Genomic DNA, 22200 nt, shown 5'->3' with positions numbered 1-22200 from the left:
CCCAGACAGAATTTCAGCTCCAGTTCTGGGACTACACCAGATTGTTCATACTGACACTCCATGCTCTGGAAGCTAAGTGCTCACATATCCATCACTGCAACCCCACTCGTGGCAGCATCCACAGTATCAGGAAGAATATTTGCACAACACTCTTTTCAGCTGCAATCAGCCTGCAGCCATCACACGCTTCCACAGCCTCAGTATTCCTATATGTCGTTCAGTTTGCTGTATTTTCACATCAACCTGAGTTATCTTCCCACAGCTGGCAGCTGAAATATAGTTGTATCTCTTCCAAATGAGAACTAAAAGAACCTGGATGGCTACCTTTGTTTTAATATAAATCAGTCCTTGTATTGTGATTTAAGGAAGCTGAGGATCAAACAAACGCCTTAATAATAATAAATTAAGAAGACGACATTGAGATTATTTTCATAAAATATTTTGACAGATTGATTACAACTATTCAGTGGGATAACACAGAAATGACTATGGAAAAAATAGTATTAAAATCATTATTGAGCAACTCGTTCATAATTTCAAATGGTCTAATTTTATTTTTTAACTCTAAGAATTGAAGTCAGTGGATTTAAGGACAATCTCTAACAAAACTAAGGGAATTGTCTTAAAAATATTCTGGGTGCTTATGTCTTAGCACAGGTTTTCACCTCTGCTTTTTATATTGTAAGCTTGAATAAGTTATTTTAGAAAAAAAAGTCAGCCTAATCTACAAAGTAATAAAACACTGGGGAGTTACTTCAGGCAGATGACTGTTTGACACAGCTATTCACAACAGGTCAACCAACTCCAGCTTGGCATACACAAATTGGTTTTGGCACAATTATTAGTATTAACACCAAGATAATTCTAGTCTTGTAGCAGCCAGAAATAGGTGCTCTACTTAATACACCAACAGTTATTTCTCTGTGGGTAAAGACGCAGGCTAACAACATCCTACAGCAAACAGAACACTATGGTGAGGGGTTATTCCCAGGATATAAAGTCTAGCTGGTGTGCTTGCTCCTTTTGGTTACAAAACTGTTATTTAGCACAGCGAAGACAACTAAAAATATTAACCAAGGTTTTCATGCAACTAAATGGTCACTGGTTTATTTCTCTGGTTAAAAGTAAGTCTGAAACATTTCATGTTAATTTACAATCAAGAAAAAGATCCTTACATATATATCTCATGTAGGCGACATTAAGTCATCCACTTAACACTAATTATTATTTCAAAAGTTAAATCCTGTTTTAAAAGGTTAAACACTTTGGAATTACATCTTGCCAGAAAACAGCGTCAGTCTACAACCACACAGAGTGTAGAAACTCAACTTCTACAGAGCCACTATCATTTCTATGAAGTTACAATGCCAAATATTCCAGCATTCTGCAAGTCACCACTTCTCCCAGTAGTTCAGGTGGCAGTAATTCCCTCTCTGTTTTTTGCTGCGCACATAGGACCTACATAAACGGGAGAACTTTCATTCATAGTTTCAGATATAAAGTAACAGGAGTGCTTCCAAGTCTTTTACTTGTTATGTAGAAAATGAACACAGCGGTGCATGTGGAGCAAAAAGGATTTTTCTTCAAAGGTAGGTTCTTCTGCTCAGTGTTGGGCCGTACACCACGCTGATGTGCTTCCTTCTTTCCACAGACAGCAAAGAAAACACCCCATGCACGTGAGAGTAACAGAGAAGCAAAGCTGAGATCCACCATATGGTCCAGAGGTGAGACACCACTCCCAGAGCGGCTGTGCAGAGCAAGGACATCAGCATGCCCACAAGATGACACGCAGTGCAACAAACCCAGAGATCGAGTCGGTGACTCGCATGCAAAGCAGGAAAGCCCAATTTCACCAATTAACAATATGTGGATGTCTGAAAACACTGTTTTGTTTCGTTGAACCCCTGTTGAGACCATTTGCTATGATTTGCGTGTCACTCAGCAACATGGAACTGTTCAAACCTGCAGCCCTCTTGTGAGAGAATTCAGCGCCCCTCAGCAGATAGCCTCCAACCTACAGCAAAGCCACTCTGCTAGGCTTGGTGAAGGTGCTCAGAAGCCAGCACACCACGGCCCTCTCCTCTTGTGCCCACCTGCAGCCTCATACCCATCCACGCACCCTGGGCAGTGCTGCAGCATGTCATTCATCTCAAAGTGCTCTTTTGGCATATGGAGATGGTTGGTGGGTCCCTGCAGCTCACTGACACGCTGCATCTGGCACATGAAGTCATGAAGAGCAGAATGGCAGAGGGTTGTGCTGCCAGTAGGAAGCTGTCTTGGAATGCTTCTTCACTTGGATCTCAGCACAGCAGTACTTTCACCACAGAGGTAGCAAGCCTTTCCCATCACACTTCCCCTTATCTTAGCATCCCTTAGCCACTCCTTACATGTCACTACCACATTCTTTCTTCTAGATAGTTGCTGCTGTCCCTCCCATGATGGGCAGCAGGGAGGCTGGTTCACGATAAACGTCCCCACCAGCAGAATACAAGGCCCTGGCTTCCTACCCTCTGTTCTGCCCATCTACCGCCCCTGCCTCCCCTCTCGCCCCTCAGCCTCATTTGCTCCTTTTGCAGCATGTCTGACAGCTCCATCCCTGCAACAAAGACTCACCAATGTGCCAAGATACCCAAGCAAGAGCAGAAGCCCAAGTAAGCTAGCTAGGACACAGCTCACCCTCTTGGCAGCAACACAAGCAACTTCCCCCTTCCTCTCAGACTACAGCAATTCCTTCTAGGCAACATGGCATCAGTGGCATAATGCTATTGCCCCTTCCCCTCGTGCCATGATCAGGACACATCCTTACCATGTGAAAGGCCACACTGTCTCACACGCTACCACATGGGGCATCTACAGCATGGCAGTTCAGCAAGGTTCATTTGGTAGTATTCATTCACCCTAACAATGTAGGGAAAGGATTCTGACTCTGGCTCTGAGTGGGAATTTCATCTGTCACACTGTGGATGTGGTATTATTCACATACAACAGTTAAATACCACGTACAAGTGCAGTGAAAACCAGGGAGATCCAAGTTCACAACTGAAAAGGGAGCTTTTGTCCTGGCCACACTGCAAAATGTCAGTATCTTTCCTGAGGGGGCAGACAGAAATCACCAGTGGGCACTGTGCTACTCAGAGCACTGCCAGAAGAACAATCCAGAAAGATACCAGTCCTAAGTCCATCTTCAAGCAAAAGGGACTGAGGCCATCTTCCTTAAAGACCAAATGCCCAGAAAGGTGCATTACACTGAGGAAGTGGCTTGCATGGCCAGAGGACAAGGATGTAATAGTAAAGTGGACAGAACAACACTCAGACAATAAAAAACATTTTGATCAACATTTTTGTCCTCTTTCAGAATACTCTTTGCTCGAGTGAGAAGCACAAGCTGAGGAAAATTACATAATTTGGGATGGCATAAAAAGCTGCATCTGTGATCTGGCTGAAAAAAATCTTCACAGATCTGCTTTGCTCCAACAAGAAAGGGAAAGCAGCCCTCCTCTGCTCTACAACGCCACTGCAAGGTGCTCAGACAAGGTAAGGGGTATGAGGACTGAGGGTCATGTAAGAATCAGAATCACAGAATCACAGAATCATAGGAGATTAAGAACCTTGAACAGCTGTAAATCATGACATACACAAACACCATCTATGAAAAGACTGCATTTAAAATGGAGTTTATGCTCAGCTACAGGTGTTCAGAGGATAGAATTTTGTACTACTTGGAAAAGCCAACACACGATGCTGTCCCAGGCCTGTGCACAGGGAGAGAGAATTGGAATTTAGCCCAGAATTTGTTCTGTTATAACATTTGCAGTCAGTCCAAATTGGAGGCATCCAGAGGGCCAGGGTCTGCTTCCCGTTCCTTTGATGCCCTGGTATCATTCCACTCAAACCAGTAGATTATCAGTTCACTAGCATGAACACAAGGTGATCCAGACCCAGAGCATTTGAGCTAATATTCAACCCTTTGCTCATACTTTGCTTCATACAACATATAGTTCGGAGAAAAATTACATACTCTGCAATTCTTGGACTCACTGGCTTGGATTTAATCATTTCAATCTTAGTTATGAATTTCCTCTGTAGCAAATGTTAAGAGAGACATCAAACTTGTTCCCACTTTCAGAGAGACTGAACATGAACCCAGCTTTGTTGAGGTAATATGCAGTAACGGCAGCCCAGATTTCAACCCAAACCACACCACTTAGCCTGTCTGTCCTCATTAGCTCTTGGAGTTACGAATGAAGCATCAGGGCAGAGCTCTCAAACGTCTGCTTGGCACCATTCAGTTACAGAAATTATGGTCAGTCTCTAATTCGCAGATCCATGAAGTAATCCTTGGTACCCAAAAGATATTATCTGGAAAGGAATCAAAACTCTGTTCACCAAAATATTTATATTAGCTGAGAAAGCCAAACACTCCCAAGAATGGAGCTGGCAAGCTTCCCCAGAGTCTCTCTGCCAGTGTGTACAGCACAGAAAGCAGGCCCACCTACCACAACCCCTCTGTGCATGCCAAGGGCTGGTTAGTATTTTAAGGACAGTGCCAGCTATTTGTAAGGCCTCAAAAATCTGGAAACTTTGGAGCGCAGGAGCCGAATGAAGGATCTTGGGAACATCTCTCTTGACTCTTGGGCTGTGTACTTGAAGTAGTTCTGCGGATGTGCCAACACATCAAACAATGCTTTTATCAGCTTCTTGTCCTAGAAAAATGAAAGCAGGTTTTACAGTAATTCCACAGGGGAATTAGGGTCAATATCAGCAAAGCTTAATGACTGGTAAAAGATTACAGACTTTTTACTTTCTAAGTAAAAATGTCTCAGGAGCTCACAGTCCAGTAGAGCAAAGCTGATATTCAGACTCCCAGAAAATCACTGGAATTTCACATTTATTTCAATTAGCAACAGGATTTCTTCCTTTCTCATACTTTCAGAAACAGCAAAGAAAAATAAAACAAGAACAGAACCAACCAATAAAAAATACATAAATAAATAAAAATTAAAAAAAAAACAAAATCCAAACCCACAAAAAAACTATACCACCTTGGAGCTGACACCCAGCAAAAGAAAAGTCTACCTGGAATGACATCCACTCAGTCTACCCACCTACCAAAGTGGCAGGTGTCTATTGCACCAAGGAGCAGATCAGGTGCAGAGCAGGAGACAACATTTCTAGCATATAGGTGTCATTTTCATTCAAAACCAAGATTTTAGTGGAAGGAACATACCTTAAGTATTTCTTGATGATTTTCAGATGCATAAAGTCTACCATCCCGAACGATGTCTTCTATTAGTTCTTGGTAATCCTCTATTGAGAGTGCACAAGAGAGTCCTTTGTTCATTTCATTTCCATATTTGATACCTCCCCTGGCTATACAATGAAGCCCTACCCCCAAAATAACCAGTGGTATTTGGCTCTCATATCAGCAGTTATTCCAGTGCTGCACAGTTGGAACTTATCTGCAAATTCCCCTAACCCATTCTTGACTTCTTTCTATAAGAGAGAAAAGGTAAGAGGAAGCTTTCTTACAAGACAAATCCCCTGGCCAATCAGAACTTGAAAAGCTTCAAAAGGAAAAGCATCACCTAAAAACTACCCACTTTTAATGAAACTCTCCAGCTCACCATGGAGGGGCACTCATTCACTACTCCAGCATGAACAGAGATATGCCACATTAAATTCACATCACTCATGCTGAAGGACAAAACCTCAGCTCCAGTCTCTCTCTTGATGTCTCTGACAAGGATCAGAAGAGCCAGAGTTTCAAGAACAGATATGTTTCTCCTCCACTACAACCACCACTGCTTCACTAGAACATTTCTCTAAATCAGCTTTTATGATTCAGGAGCAAAATGCAAGAGAATGTGGATGCAGACGGTGACTTCTCTGACACCAAATTACATCTGATAGCAGCAACACAATCAATCACAGAGGTATTTTGGGCTCTGCCCAATTCTTAACTGGGAGCAATCTGCCACCCAAAGTAATCCAGAGCTGGGAAGGCATAAATATATGTAAAATCTGGATGCTGGCTCTAAGCTCTGCATTTTGCCTTTGCAAGTCAGAGCCCAGAATCTCAGCTGTTCGGTTAGGTTTGTGAGAGGCTGGAAATATGATTGCACTTATCTGTAATGCAATGCAGTGATCCTTAACTCAGCTAAAAAATAAAAGAGCTACTGGAAGCGCTCTAACAGTGACACTGCTGAAAGCACTGGGTTACCCTGCTTCTTAGTGAGGTCAAGGAGCCCACAAGGAGTTCTGCACTGCTGCAGCTGCACCGCTCCACACACATTCAGCTGTTCACAACCACTTACCATCATATGTTACGTAAGGAACTTGGAATCCTTTGGCACTGTTCCCTTCATTCGACTTGAACTGGATCCACAGCTTCTTAGACCTAGAAGTGAAAGCTATTGGGCGTTCGTAGGTCTGACAGGTTTCATACGTGGTCACTGAGTTGGAAGAAGCTTCCAGAAAAAAAAAACACAAAACAATAACAACACAATAGGCAGTTACCTGACAATGCCTTATGCCAGTAGGTGTATACAAATTAGATTAAATTACCATGACAAGAAATGCATGCCACTGCTAAAACAAACAAATAAAATAAACAAAAAACAAAACAAACAACCTTCCTTATATTGTGGCAGGCCATTAGTGGATCATCGAATCATAGCACGGCTTGGGTTGGAGGGAATCTAAAAGCCCACTCAGTTCCAACCCCCTGTTGTGGACAGAGTTGCCACCAACTAGATCAGGATGCTCAGGACCTCATCCAACCTGGCCATGAACACCTCCACAGCTTCTCTGGGGAAAGAAGGGATGGCAAGTCACTAATGACTAGCTTCTTAGTCCAGGAATATATTTTCTTTCTCTAAAAAAAAAAAAAGCACAAAAATGGCCTACTGCTTGAAGGATGTGCTCATTCTAGAAACTGAAGTTATTTACGCACAAATCAAGCACTGTAGGGACCAGCAAGCATCCCCTCTTCCTATCCCAGGCTAAAACTGCTTTGCATGATCCATGACTAGTTGGCTTGAACCATCTACCCCTTCTCAAGAATATTTCTCCCATTTCTCCTGAGCAGCACTGCCAAATAGAATTTTCCAACTGCTATTTAAAGAGATCTCCACTCTTAAGTACAGGACAGTTGCACTACATTTAATTTTTGCAAACAGCAATGCACGTGAGAAGCCTGTGTTGCACACTGAGATAGGTACCATGTGCCTCAACATCCATTTCAGACTTACAGCTTTTTCGCATCACCAGGTAGTCCCCACACTCATCTTCTATTGGCAGAAATATTTCTGGAACCACAATCAGAATGCGGCGTTTTGGCGGTGGGTTAATGTTCCAAGTGCATTCAGTGTTTGCAGGATAGTCCCCAGGATAATTGGGTGATTCAATATACCCAGTGTAATCTCCCAGTTCACCTCCACACTGCCTATCTGAAAAAAAAAAACCCAAAAAACCAGCATATATGACCAGATAAAGTGAGGGCATCCTTCAGCTCTTCATGCAGACACTTTCAGAGGCAGTAAATGATTGACAGCACACAAACTTTTCTGTCTGTATCTGATGCAGTTTCTTTCAACAAGCTTCACTTCTGCCTTTATGGTTTAATCGATGTTAAGAAATTATAGAATCATAGAATCATTAAGGTTGGAAAAGACCAGTAAGATCATCTAGCCTAACCATCAATCCACCATGTCCACTAAAGAATGTCTCTCACTGCCACATCTACTCTTTTCTTTGAACACCTCAAAGAATAGTGGCTCCACCACCTCCCTGTGCAGCCTGTTGCAAAATATAGATTATCCTCTATTAATATAGCAGGTGCTACTAACCAGGCCACAGTCAAGAAAAAAGGCACTTTTAAAAGGACATAGCAATGGTCAAGCAAGGATGCTCCACCTGCTTGTCCAGACAGGACACCTTCACAGAAGCATCAGCTGAAGTCCAACAGGAGCCTGCTGTGCTCTGCTGAGGCACCACATCTGCAGTGATACCAACAGGGAGTACAGCAGACCCTTTCCCCAAATACACACATACACATACTTGTATATATATGCAGCTCTGAGATTCTTCGGAGAATTGCTCTCTGCTTTGTATTTGCCCTCAATTTGCCCTCAGCTTCCCACACTACAGCTCCCATAATCTAGAAGAGTGGCTTTTTGTAATCGCCTCTTTCAAAGATTGCTATTAAGAAGAAATTCTTACTAACTTAAGTTTAGTGAGCCAACTTCTATTCCTTTTAATAGAAAGGAAATAAATCAAGATGCCAAGAACACAAACTTGTTCTGCTGTGTATTGGGAGAGAAGATTTAACAGCATGACCCAGGGTGACCCAACACCAACTGGCAAGACACAACCATCACTCACCTTCTCAGGAATGATGAAACCAGTCTGCAGAAAAGGTCTCACATGAGCCTTAGTAAGTCATGTGGGATGAGATTCAAGCAGGCAGCAAAAAAAGACCAACACCTCTGCCTTCTCTCCAAGCTCCCTGAAGCAAAGCTATATTTTGCCCTTAAGGCCACTCTGAATATTGATGGCCCAGTCCTTTCATTTGTGACAGATGATGAAAACCTATCTTGCTATACTTACTTTTGCACTGCGTTATGTTTGTGGATCCGTCATAATCTGTCGTGGTATTTCCAGGGCAAGAAATACAGTAATTCTGTCCAAACTCAGGCTGGTACGTCCCAACCATGCAGCGAATACAGCGATGAGTTGTTGTATTGTAGAAATGGCCAGGTGAACACTGAACTGGGGAGTATTTAAATAGGCAGCATGATTGACAAGTCAAGAGCACAAGCCATATATTATCTTCACTCTCAACTCCATCCCCATCTTGTTTCTTTTCATTCATAAGACTACAAACAAATCTTTTCCTATTCCTTCTGCATCATTTGACAAGTTTACTTCTCTCAGCTCAGTTTAACTTCTGAATAATTTATTATGCTGCCTTTAAAATGTAGCTTTCTGTGCTGCACAGGCTCTCATTTTTCTTCCCCCCCCCCCTCCCCCCTGTTCCTTTCAGGATCTGCTTACTACCATATAACTACCCTTGTTGAGTTTTTTATTCCAGCAGCTCAGTTTGGAGTCCTCCCCTACATGATCTACTGCCACTCCATAATTCAAAACACTTCAAATACAAGTTCCAAACAGTTTTTGCCTCTGCAATTCCGCATCTCATGTGGCCACATGCAAAACCATGAGCTCTTCATTCTAGTTGATACAAAAAATTCCTTGAATACTCTAAATTGAAAACTGGGCCTTGTTTACAGACCTGTTCTTGTTTGTGTTAAATAGAACTAAAATCAAGTCCTCCCATCTTCGTCCAGAGTTTTTAGGGTTTTTTTTTTAGCACTGTAACTTTGCAAAATCAAATACAAAACAATATTTAATGACTCTTCATTGTAGAAATGAGTTCACTGGAGAAATCAGTTAACTATCACTTTACTATCAGTAATTCTTCAACACTACTCAAGATACATCTACTACATTGCAGTTTTCAGCAGTAAACATGTCTTTGACACAAGAGATTTCTTTATTCAAACCACCACTAAATGTTTGCATCAGGACCAGATATCTAGCCCTTATTTCTATTCAGTTACAATAGATTTGCTATTAACACTTTTTCTTGGTGATCTTGATGTAAGTAATGTTCTTTTATCCGTGCTTTAAGACACTGAGTTATAATCATTAACATTTCATCTTTTCCACGGGTACATATTTTTCGTCAACATTTTCAAAGACAGCTTCAAAGCTCTCAGGTTTCTACTTTTTATATAAATAGAACACAAAACATTTCTTCATTCTTAAAGGTCTGATCGCCCCCTTGATTTCCACTCCTGGAGGAAAACCTTGGGAGCAGATAGCATGGCAGCTCCATAGCACTCAAGTTTAGAGGACCATTTGAAGTACTGCATAGTTAGAATGAGTAACAGCTTTGTAGTTGCTTTTTAGCCATTATTAACATGAAAAATTATTTTCTTATTTACACTTTAGAACTCCAGTTCCATCCTTCACATTTTCAAGTCACTACTTAAATCCAAAACCTCAATACAGTACACTGGCCCAAATTTTCTCCTGGAAATCTTCTTACTCTTCTTTTATACAAAACTCTCACATCAGCCATTTCATTAACCAACTTCCAAGCATCTCTCAGTCTCTCCTCAAGTCTTGTGTAAAAATCAGTTGTAAAAATGATTGAGGCTTTTCTGAGCTTCCCTGCAGACCGACCAGGCCCACCAACTCTTTGGAAGAGCAACCCTTCCTGAAACACCCTGCATGTAGCAGCAGCAGCATAGATTTTCCATCAGAGCAGTAGAGTTCACCAACTCTTGGTCTTACCTTTGGTCTCGCAGTCCTGAAACAAGGACGTACCGCTGTGTCTCGTCATCAGACCCCCTCCGCAGGGGAAGCAGGACACTCGCCCAGCTTCAGGCTGGTATGTTCCAACGGGGCACGGCAAACAGGGCTTGAAGCCATCAGGGGAATATTCACCTGGAGAGCATTGATCTAGAGAAAGAAGCACACAGGAGCTTCAACTCACACACTATAACGGAGGTAAGCAATGCGCCTACACAGGACCTAAAACTCCACTGTGCAACTGCTTTCCTCTTCAACAGCAAGGACCAAGGTTTCAGAACTGAATGTGAATGACAGGAAGAACTCAATACATACACTGTACCCTGCATATCTGACATGAACACTGATAACCTCTGGTGCTGATGAGCTCTGGTGGACTGGAGCAGCCTTCACACTTTGCTGCAAGGCTACGCTGGGCGCTAAGCCTGTCCACTCACTGCTTTCTGATAATCTGTACAGAGCAATAACATAGAGATTAACTCTTCTTTCTAAAGAACTCTCAGACCCTTGCCAAAAGAGAAAAATACATACTGAAATTAAGACATCAAAAATGTACTTCCAGATTTCTGAAAGTATTTTCATGTTAGTAATTAGTAAATTCTTATACTTCATAACTGCTGAGGTTACTAAACTGTCCTAACAGCTCAAGTGCAATCAGGAATTATGCAAATTCATTAAGCATTAGATGTGACTTTTAAAGCAGAAATATTCTTGCCAGCAGTGATTCTTGGATAATGATCACCTGTGCACAGGATAATTGTGTTCTGTATGATGCTTAGATAACATCAACCAGACTGATTTTACTTGAACACAGTATGATATTATCCAATAAACCCACGAATACTTACAGATATTGACAAAATCTGTGCTTGAAACTTTTCACAAAAGAACTGATTTCAGTTCCAGTATTTAATAACACCCTGTTCTGGAAGGTACAAAATAGTGTTGCAGTTGTTCAGCCATGCTGAAAAATTCTGTCCTTTAAAAGACCTGTTACAATAACAAACTGTTAGTTTTAGTTTATAGCTCCAATAAATCACTCAGTGAATAGCTGTTTTGTTAGGAAGTTAAATTGGCCTTGGCTTCATTTCAGGATATATGAATAACAACAAGCAGGGCATTAACCACCGGTCATGATCAGTGATGAAGAATTTTGCTTATTGCTGATAAATAGAGTGGAGTCGTGAGTGTTTTTCCTTCACTTGATAATAAAATACAGCAGAATTAAGTAATGCTCCATAGCTTATCAACGAAAGCTAGTGCAGAAGGAGACTGTAACTTTTTCCACCACACATTACTTCTGCTCTCATAAGTACACACATTCATGCACTCCCAAGCTTTTCTTCATTTTATAAACATTTCTACAGAACACTCATCACTCCTTGTGCAACTTAACAAAAAAACGGATGAAGTAAGGCTTCCACTGCAACAATCCCAGTAAGGTAAGGAAAGACAATTACAATTCCGTGATGAGGAGATGCAATCAAGGTTACTAAAGGTGATTTTGAGATACAGCTACTGGCTTCAGGAACCAAGAGACAGTGAAAAGATCAGTGAAAACCTCCTTCCCCACAAAAGCTCTTTGGTTCTACAGGCAATTTGCATTTGAGTAAGTAAAACCTAAAGGTTCTCCTTGGACGTTAGTGAGACCCTGAACACCCCTACAGGCACTGAACACCCCTACAGGCATTGCACAACTGAACTTTGAGAGCAAGGGGAAAAAGGGGCAGAAGCATCAAAGGGTCTGTTTCTGTGCCTTTCCACCACACTGGGACACACTGCAAGTTCCAGCTAATTTTTGGTTCCCAGGATTCTGAGGATTGTGGCAAGAGTCACAAGTTATTTGTGCTTCCTCATCCTGGTGAGTTCCATTAGGGCATCAAACAGCTTTCTCATTCCTCATCATAGTACGTTCCCACACTCCAGCTCACTAGCAACAATAAAAAATATCAGTTCACTAACATTTTGCATTTGTGGCTTCAACACTAAATCAGAAGGCCAAGCAGCGAAACTACTGAAGTAGTAGATCAGGAATTGCTACTGAAAAATAAGAATCCATGTTGAGGCAGGAGCAGCTTGCTGGCAGACAAGCCAGGCTAGCAGAAGAGTCAGTCCCACTGGACAAGCAATTGGCTTGTCCATGGAGCTCTGGTTTGTATGATAACATCACCCCAGGAAGGAGGTGCTGGCCACCCCCTGCTCAGCAATTACTTGCTGTCAGGTCCCTAGCACATGAAGCTGCCTTCTAAGACAGGGTGGGTGATGGGAACGCTGGCTGCTTTCACAACAAAGATCATTGGTTTATTAGTTAGCATTTGTGATGTGGCTTCTGGGATTAGGGAGCTCAGATCTGGATGGAGAGGCCTACTAGGATACCCCACACTTTTTTGTAGTTTATAGTCTAAGAAATACATTGGGTTTTTTTTTTTTACACTACTACCACAACCCAAGCTTTCCTAAGCAGTACAGCTCCCCAGACAATCTGAGCCACAGATGCGTTCCCAGTAAACTGCTCCTGGTTCCTCCCCCCAAGAGGAGACCCAGCATAACAGACAGATATGGTGTCAATAGGTTCAATTACAGTATCGTTAATTGTGGGAACAATGCATCACTACCACAGATATCATCCCACAGAAACCTGCAGGACTGTTCATGAAGTTAGGTTGGCACAAATGAACCCTCTCTGAAAAAAAAAAAAAAACAAAATAAAACTGAGTTCAAACTTCTCCTGTCAAAGCATTTGTTTCAATGAAACTAAAACTGCCTATGAACCTCTGGGAGTTTCTACCAAATCTAGGAGTTTCACAGAACTCCTGCACAGCGCCTCTCCCTCCTGACACACGGGAAATACCCACTCAAAACAAGATCTGAGGATGTGCAAATAATGGCATAAATCAGAATCCCCCTTGCTGGCTTTGCTCTTTTTTCAGAAACCGGATTGTTTTTCTCCAAACGAACAAAAGAATCAATTGCCTCTAGTAGACTTCATTTCTGCAGCCACTGTCTTTGTTGGCCTTCAATGCCCATTAAAAAACTGGTCTTGAATCTCATGCAGCTGTTTTAAGGGGGGCAAAAAAAAAAAAAAGAGTGAAAGCTTTTCTGATGCAAAAACAAGAAAAGAAAAGAAGAGGGGGCACAGTGAACCGGGATTAAGGGTTACAAAGACACTTAGAGGCTCTTCTTCCCTTTTCAGATCATTGGCCTTTGAGTGCTTGCTCCTCTAGACAAACGCTGTAGTATTTCAGTGGATAAGAAGGTGAACCTTATAAAGGAGGTCATGATCCACCATTTTCCTATTTTCTTAAGAATCACCCCTTGACTTTATAAGGATAATTACTGACAACGGGCACAAATCAATTCTGAAACCTCATCCTTTATGTTATTGCATTGTAGCAGTTCACACACTTAAGGCACATGAGACAGTTATGTCTCAAGGATTTGTGTCTTAAACCTATGGTTGCAAGCAGGCTAACAAGCAAAAGGCAGTCTGACATTTAATCACGTATTTTTTTCTTGTCAGTTTTACAAAAATATAAAAAATAAATGCAGTTCAGTCCTCCATTGTGTGGAAATACAACTACCAATTGCAGCAACTGCAACGGCAGTCAGCACTTTCCTCTTTCTGTATCTTTCATCGTACTTCCATGGCATCAGCATCTTACCACATTTAAGCTTTAAGACTATTTTGTTAACATTTTGTCTGCATCCTCTAAATTAAGGGGACAAAACTGCTGGATGCTGAGCAGAGAAAGGCATCAGCATCTCCCACACAAGATAAAGCTGCCCAGTGTTTATATCAAAGCAACACCTATGCCACTGCTGTTCTCATGCTTGCTGTTCCCTTAAATGGCAGCTCTTTGGATTAATCCATTTGTAACTGCAGCAATGTTGTGCTGACATATCCTTCTACTCAGCAAGTTCAGGGAACATTACTTTTATTTGCCTCCCTTCATTTGTTAAAACACTCATGTATCTAGCACAGGTATCACAGAATCCTTAGAGTTGGAAGGGACCCTCAAAGGCCATCTAATCCAACTCCCCTACAATGAACAGGGAACAGAAAAAATACTAAACACAGAAAGTTGTACTTTCAGCTCCATGGGGCACAATCAACGTACGACAGCACTTTAAGTGATGGAAAAAACAGATGAATTGCTTGTTGCTTCTCCCTCAATGGAAAACACCTGCAGGCAAAATGTCCACAGTAGCGATCTTTTTCTTCTCTTTCTGTATGGATGTCACTGTTAATCAGATCATGACAAGGAATTGTCAGTATTTGAAGAATTGGTCTTTGGCCACCTGTTTCAACTCTGGCTCATACTGAAGAATAACTATGTGTAGCCTGATTGGTGAATGAAAACCGCATTCCCTTCCAAGACAAATCTGCTCTCAAAGCAGCACACAGCACTTCCAGCATCCTCAGATGGTCCAGTATTGAAGCACCACCGATTAAACAAGCAAGTTCTTTTATGATAAGATTTACTGCAGTGTGGAAAGACACACACTCTGCCATGAGAATCCAGAATTCTCTGGGAAGGTTGATTCAGGTTCCATTTCCCGTGATACACATTAATAGAAACCTACAGTGGGCTGCTCCATGTAGGTCATTCTCAGGATTTCACAGAATTAATGAGCCAATACTAAATACGCTTCCTCATTGGCACAGAGTTTGCACACAAGGTAGGAAACTACAACATCTGGGCCACAAAGGCGTCAGAAAAGCCTGAACAGGACTTGATGCTGAACAGCAAACTTGAAATGAAATACACCACTCTTTGGAATCCACTGTGAATTCTCTTTTAATATCAACAGCTGTTAAAAGAACAGCAGACAAATGTGTAACCACTCAGCTCATTAAGGATGATTGCATCTAATCTGTTCCTGGTGCCTTTCTAGATCTTCTGTTCTGCAGCATGTCCCACTATAGTCAGCAGGACTTAGAGCAGGAAAACCAGGAAAAGCATCACTTCAGCTGAAGTGCAAAGCAAATGCAGCCCCAGTTACCTGAGACAAGTGGGTCGGAGCTGGCACTCGGCAGGCTTTCCTCTTACACTGCTCACATTCAATGTTACAGACAGTGCTATGTCAGTAGATATCTACTGCAGAAAGAGGGCCAGAACAAGACTGTCTGATTCAATAAAGCTGTATTTACAGATTCCAAATATCTTGTTTTAAAACACATATTTGAAAAACAGTGAACTGTACTCCACTCACTATCTGGATCACAGAAGACTTGTTAGTCCTTAGCCATATTTTTTTTCCACCGCTGCTTTCTGCCTCTCTAGTCAGACTGAGCAAAATCCTTTTGCCAAAGTTCACTGCCTGTCCTGAGAACACATGCCCCAGAGGCCCTGGGTTCATCTGCTGACCCAGTATCTCTTGCTATAGAGTCACTTTCACACCAGAATCATTACCATGCTTGGATACAAAGGGCTACCACCTTCCCAGTAGCTCTCAGCAGCTCTGCAGAACAGTCAGATCAAAACAAAAGGAAAAAAATCCTGCTCTCACACACACCCATGAGCTCGTTTCTTTCCCTCCTCCCAGCTCTATTTCTCAGCTCCTTCTGACCAGCAGTCAGACAGCAGCAGCAGTCACCCAGCATTGCTTTACCAACACAATTGGTTTTTCTAAGGAAATGAGGCATACGTAATAGCACTGCCTCTGCATGTACTCTTAGGTTCCCTCAGCAACCAGCAAACTTTCAGTTTAGCTTCCAGCAGTGTGACAAAAGATGAGGAGAGGTTTCAAAGTACCAGGTTTCTGTAAGCTCAGTGTAAATAGGTGGAGAACATTAAAGCGGTGAAGAGAGATGTTAGCATCTATTCAAGTAAAAGGTGTTCTGGAGGCTCCACCCTATTTGATCACAGCAGATCTGCACAAGGACGTACTCTGAATCACTCAGCTAAAGAAGAAAAGATCCATTTGGCAATCACACCTTTTCAGGCATAAGGCCCTCGGGGAATCATATCTTACAGGATTCAGTGCTCCCATCAGACCCTGCCAAGATGTGCAGGGTGAACCATGGCACCATTTCAGCAAAAGAAGAGTCTGGACCTTTATAAGTTCCTCTTCAAAACACTTGACTTCATATGCTCAGTGTCTCTGACTGCTTTTGCTACAGACACTGACCTTCTCCTGAAGGTCCCTTGCTCTCTGAACTAGCACAGAAATGCCATGTAAGCAGCTCATTAGTAATAAGAAAATAAATTGGCTCTATGGCTACCTAAAAATAATTGTTTCCCTGTTGTTCCACTTCCTAATTGTAACTCACATTAGCTGAGGACAAATGCAAAGAGAATGTCTTCATCTGGGTGCATCTACCTGTAGTGTTTTTAGTTTACTCATTGCTGATTTTTTTCCAGATTAAGTCATAGATGTGCTTGAAAGCACTGTACTCCATACAACAGACTGAGACATTTTCAAACCACTCCTGCAGCATCAGACACAACAGCTTTAAAAATCCACCTAACCTCAACATGATGAAGGCTCCAAAGTTTTCCAGGCTTATTATAATGCTACAAAAAATTGTATCATAATGCACAGCTCTTTCTGATAGAATTCCCAACTAATTCCCCTAAACAGATGTTCTAAACAACAAAAAAGCATTTTTCTGCTATTTGCATTCAAGTTTTTCCAGAGTTAGCAAAACTAGACGGGAAAATCTATCCTAAGCCTGAGTGGGATGCTGCTGGAAGATGTACTAATTCAGTCTGACAAGCGTTTTAAATGCTTGCTGATTCACAAAACCACTTACATGCTACACACCCTATGCAGCCTCAGCTAACCGTCATGGCTGTTAGATCCCTGTTAAGACAACATCTGACCCTTCTCCTTAACTTTTGTGCTTTGGAAGTATTTATTGTGGGTTTCACTATGGCGGTGCCCTTTAGTGTCATGATAATTGAGATTTTTTTTCTCAGTTCTGGCCTAGAAAACCCCTTTTCTCTTTGCAATTATAACTCTGACATGAAGATTCTCTAAGAAGCTTAACCAGCAAAGAGAAAATGGTCAGCAAGATATAAAATATTCACAAGTTCAGAAACACAGAGCTATGGATGGCAAATGCAGTGTTTTACAAGTAACACTGGTGATCCCGAGGCAACGGTGCCCGCCTTTAAGTCCTCAGGTTTTCTACCTTTGAGTTTACCGTAGGTTTTGCATCACTCACAACGAAGTACACTGTGCTGAGCACTTATCCCATTGTACTACAGCAACTGCCAGCAATAAACACATAGACACACGTATCAGTAGCACAAACAGTACGCCCTACTACACCCCACACAGCCCTCCTGCCTCCTGGAGGAGCATCCTATGACGACTCCACTTGCCAGACCTGAGCAAAACCTCATGATGGTTCGTTCCTAATTTACACTCACTTACCACATCTGCTACCCACATGCATCTGTCCCACACCACATGACTGCTGTGGCTCCGACAGCTTGAGAGACTTCCTGGCCACTTCGTGGTCCATGCCAGAGACACGGACGCGGAACTGGTCCCTGTTGACTGTCTTCCGTAAGGTTCGAATGGTTTTTCGGAACCTCTTCTCTGTCTTTTTCCGGGCACAGCGCACATCACACGTATCTGAAAAGTACCAAGGGTGAAACCTGAAGAAGTGACTATGCACAAAAGTCCACCCAATGCCACTCACTGAGGATACAGCTTTTGTGAACAAGTCTGATGGAATGGCCAAAACCAGCGGGCTTCAAGAAAATTAAACAGACTGGAAGACTTTAATCCATGGGCAGCTCTTTGATCTTAGAAACCATCCTCATCTCTCAGTTCTTTTTGTAGCATGAAAATTAATTTTCAAAACAGGAGATACTTTTTATTATCATTTTGCATAAAGATAGAAGTGAAAAATACAGAAGTTAAGAAGCAAACCGTAAGAAGCTTCAAATCGCACCTTGGATTATTTTCCAACCAACCTGTCACCTCCTTTTGGTTCGTTTCAAGCTCAAAGTCCGCAGTGATAAAAATCTCTCTGGTTGCTGGTAGTCTACTGAGGGCTCCATGGACTTTCTTGCCAGAGCTGCATGTTAGGTTTACATAGTGGAAGCTCTCCATTACTGAGTTATGTCTCTCTGTATGAACAAAATTAAAGGAAGCAAAAGCTTGGCCAGCTATGTTATTAGATACTTGCTAGTCTTCGGTGCATATTTAATCACCAAAACTTCAAGGGGAGCAAAGGACTCACTCCACGTGCCAGTAAACATTTTCTCCAGTTTCTCACTGGGTGTCCCCTCATGCAGAATCGTGACTGCAGTGCACCTATGGATGTACTTTGAGGTGGAGCCCCTAGAGCTGCCCTGGCTTTGAGGCACGCATGATTCACTGCTAGGATTAGAGGTTGGCTGCAGCACTCACAGTGACCTCACTATGTCCATCTGGGGCTGCTAAAGTATAAGAGGAAAAGAAAAGAGGAATAAACTTTTAGCAGTGAAGTCAGCGAAGAGGCCTGGAGCATCTTCACTGAGGCATCAGAGAGGAAGGAGTAGGCAATAAAGGAAAGAAGAGAAAGAAAAGATGGAAAGGAAGGAAAGGACATAAAAGAAGTATGGCTGATTTTACTGGGAACTTACTGACAGTGACACAAACAAAAAAGAAGGACTTTCCTTGCAAACAAAGGTTATCAGAGGAAAGTCCTCTCACCTGAAACACCTACTGCAAGAATCTTGGCTGGGAGGGAGTATGATTTATGAGGTTAGTAAGGAACGGAAACTTTGCAGCCCTCTGTGTGCTTCCTATCAAGGAAACATTTAATAACCCCACAGATATGACTCTCACCTGCTTACCTGCACGTTTATATTCATACCTGGTATCATCTGTTCCAGACCTTCTTGAAACATCTCAGTCTTTTTCAAACTACATTTTCCTTCATTTAATTTAAAGGTTACACTTATCTTGATGGTTGAAATATCTTCAGAAAGAAACAATTATATGTTATTTTAGAAAGGGAATGGAAAGTTTGGAAAAACCTAATATCACATCACAATGATGTTATCAAAAATATACTGACATAAAAGGAAAAGTGGTCATCACAGAGGATCTAAAGAGATGGCAGCTTCCTATTGCTGTGAAGCTGGTTCTCAACTGGAATTGGAACAAAGTGTGATAGATTTCACTTAAAATAAAAGAGAGACAGAACGAGATCAAATCAAGAACTGCTTCTGGGCAAAATCAAATAAATGTTGGCTGAAATAAAAAGAGATACTTCAAACAAAACCAGTTCAGAAAGTGGTTTATGCTTATACAAAGCAGCGCTTTATCTGTTTAACTTCAGATGCTTTCTAAACTCCACTGTCCAATAACTCAAACTAGAATCTGTAAGTTGCCAATGCCTTTAGTTTATCTGAAAAGAGTCACAGTACTGCTGGCCTCACAGTTCATTTCACTGCTGGTCCATTTCTCTTTCCTTATTCTTAAATCTTAGATTGGGTGATGCTGACAAAGCAGTAGAAGGGGAACTCTCAACTGCAATCGTGATCTGCAGTCAGAAAGTCGAGGAAAGAAAACAGAGGGAGCAAAATGGAGCACGCAAATAGAAAGAAAACCAACAGAACGCCTTTATTTCACTGTCATCTACTGAAAGAAATCAGTCACATCACGCAACAGTAAATCTAGTAATTACCCAGCCAAGTGGATGCATTTGTGTTTTGCTGCTTTTTCTTAAGTTGAGATGAGCTGCCACAGGTGAGAGTGTAGGCATCTTGTGTTCCTAACAGACAGATGATACAGACAGTAAAGACATAGGCTCTGTGCACAGACTGAAGACTGCTGTTGTATAAGAGGCATTCTTAATTTGCTGATCTGCATCATCATCTTTTTCAACCATGTAATTCACAAAATACTTGACAATAGTTTGTTTTTCCCTAAGTGATTAAAAAGACTCAGGAAGGAAAGAATCATCTGTCCCAAAAGCACCAACCGAGACCGCGTGCTGTGTCCTGAGGCTGGAAGGACTGTGCAGGCAGAGCTCAGACCCCACGCAGGGCTGGAATGCCTCCGTGCCATTGAGCCGTGGCTCTCAGGGCCAATTAAGGAATGGCCCAGGGAGCACAGAGAATTCTGCCCTGTCCTCTTCAGTTTCCAAAAGACGGTTGTCATGAGAAGGGAATCTGAGGGTAGAGTGGCTATAAAGAACAGGGAAAGGGGGGCTTTCCTGGAACACTGGCTGGGATACAGCCCTTTATCTGTACTAAAAGAGGAAAGGTCCTTCTTGATTGTCTGTTTCTTGGGGCACCCATGAGAGTCATGAGTTTTGCTACTCTTTCACTATCTATAGAATCATATGCTTGGGCTTTTTTTTTTGTTTTTGTGCTTAGTTGCTGGTTTTTTTTCCTTGTTGCTGTTGTTTTTTGGACTTACCAGAAACTATCCGAACATCTGAAGAGCAGCTTAAGAAGCATCTATCACTCCTGCCACTCTTCATGCAGTGCAGCAATACCTTGGGTGACATATTATCAGGAAAGGACTCCTTTATCTCTAAACAGGATAAAACAAACACTCATGGGAGAAGTAGAATGTATACACACATTGCTAAGAAAAGGGCATGCAGCTTCTTATGCAGCTGGTACCAGAGAGCACCCATGCAATTAATAGGCTGTTTAGACAGAAAAGGAAAGCAAGAAAACATCACTGAAAGATCCCACAGTGTCCATCAGCAGACTTTCTCATGCAGGGAAACAACAGGGAATAAATAGATAAAAGCATATGAAAGAACATCAAAGTCCCTCAAAGTATCTCCTGTTTTTTTGGGATTTTTTTCTTTGTTTGTTTGTTTTTACCCGTTTCATCATCAGTACCATCATGCCTAATTAAAAAGTAAAACAGAATGCAGGGAACAAAGACTCCTACCACTTAACTGGACAGACTAATATTTCAGATCTGACTACAACCACGTGGCCTTCAGACACATCAGGAGCAGTAATGCATTCGCCAGGCACCTTACCAACACAATCCTTTTTATTCCAGTGTAATTTGTAGTTAGAGTGGCACAGGCATTCATAGTCTCCTGGTGTGTTCACACACAGCTGTTGGCAGCCACCGTTGTTGATGCTGCATTCATTTATGTCTGTAGAGGAAAGGAAGTACTAGATTTAGAAAGTAACTTCTGCTGCATACTAAGACCACCAGATAAACGTGTAAAAAATACTGCTTAGTAGAGTTTGGAAAAGCTCTTAGGAAACCCATCTTGAAACAGGTTTGTTTTCATGGAAATCTTTCAATGAATGTCAAAATGAATCAAGTGTTTGGGGAGAGTTGATTCTTAAACCACACCTTAGAAAAAGATATATCCAGCCTCATCAATAAGTTAACAAATTAATGAAAAGGAGAACAAATCAACTGTTTGTTGCTCTGTGTTTAATAATATTTAATAATAATTATAATTAATATTTCTGTTTCGGAATAAAGACAGATAACACAGACCGGATTCATACTGACAATCCTACTAAGCGTTCAGAGATGTCAATCATGTCAATCACAGAACTCTATTTAATATCAAGGGGATAATCACCACCACCCCTTCTGGCCAACTAGCCGATTTCAGAGCCTTGCCCAGCTCAGTAACTGCCAATAGAAAACGAGGAACTACCAACAGCGCAACATACTGCTCTTGGTGCGCTGCTGTTTGCTGATGCAGAAAATTACTCCCATTGTGTAATCCTGAGCTCTGTTGGAACCTGATTGGCAGTTCCCTCCTTTACTACTTTCAGGAAGACTTTTGGACTTTTGACTGCATTTCTGGGCTGGAAGGGTTGAGATTAGTGACATAAAGTCCATCTGGAGGCCAGTTACCAGCAGTGTACCCCAGGGGTC

General features: G+C 41.9%; 1 protein-coding gene across 1 annotated transcript in view; it reads right to left on the bottom strand.

Moving 5' to 3' along the window:
* Nucleotides 1-1084: 1084 nt before the first annotated feature.
* Nucleotides 1085-22200, bottom strand: part of SCUBE2 (signal peptide, CUB domain and EGF like domain containing 2) — a 37705-nt gene continuing 16589 nt past the window's right edge. Inside the window, exons 11-22 of the mRNA XM_042815035.1 lie at nt 21332-21454; nt 20749-20865; nt 20012-20098; nt 19196-19300; nt 18309-18464; nt 17761-17964; nt 10360-10527; nt 8608-8769; nt 7251-7448; nt 6315-6467; nt 5228-5307; nt 1085-4703 (exon numbers count right to left, since the gene is read on the bottom strand). Coding sequence (XP_042670969.1) covers nt 4551-4703; nt 5228-5307; nt 6315-6467; nt 7251-7448; nt 8608-8769; nt 10360-10527; nt 17761-17964; nt 18309-18464; nt 19196-19300; nt 20012-20098; nt 20749-20865; nt 21332-21454 — 1706 coding nt within the window. The 3' untranslated portion in view covers nt 1085-4550. The remainder of the gene's footprint in view (nt 4704-5227; nt 5308-6314; nt 6468-7250; nt 7449-8607; nt 8770-10359; nt 10528-17760; nt 17965-18308; nt 18465-19195; nt 19301-20011; nt 20099-20748; nt 20866-21331; nt 21455-22200) is intronic.

This window comes from Centrocercus urophasianus, unplaced genomic scaffold (genome assembly GCF_019232065.1).
Source record: "Centrocercus urophasianus isolate 14NV4802_14NV808 unplaced genomic scaffold, USGS_Curo_1.0 seq_14, whole genome shotgun sequence".
Taxonomy (NCBI): Eukaryota; Metazoa; Chordata; class Aves; order Galliformes; family Phasianidae; genus Centrocercus; species Centrocercus urophasianus.
Note: the sequence above shows the minus strand (reverse complement) of the source record. Positions and strands in the feature narration are given on the sequence as shown.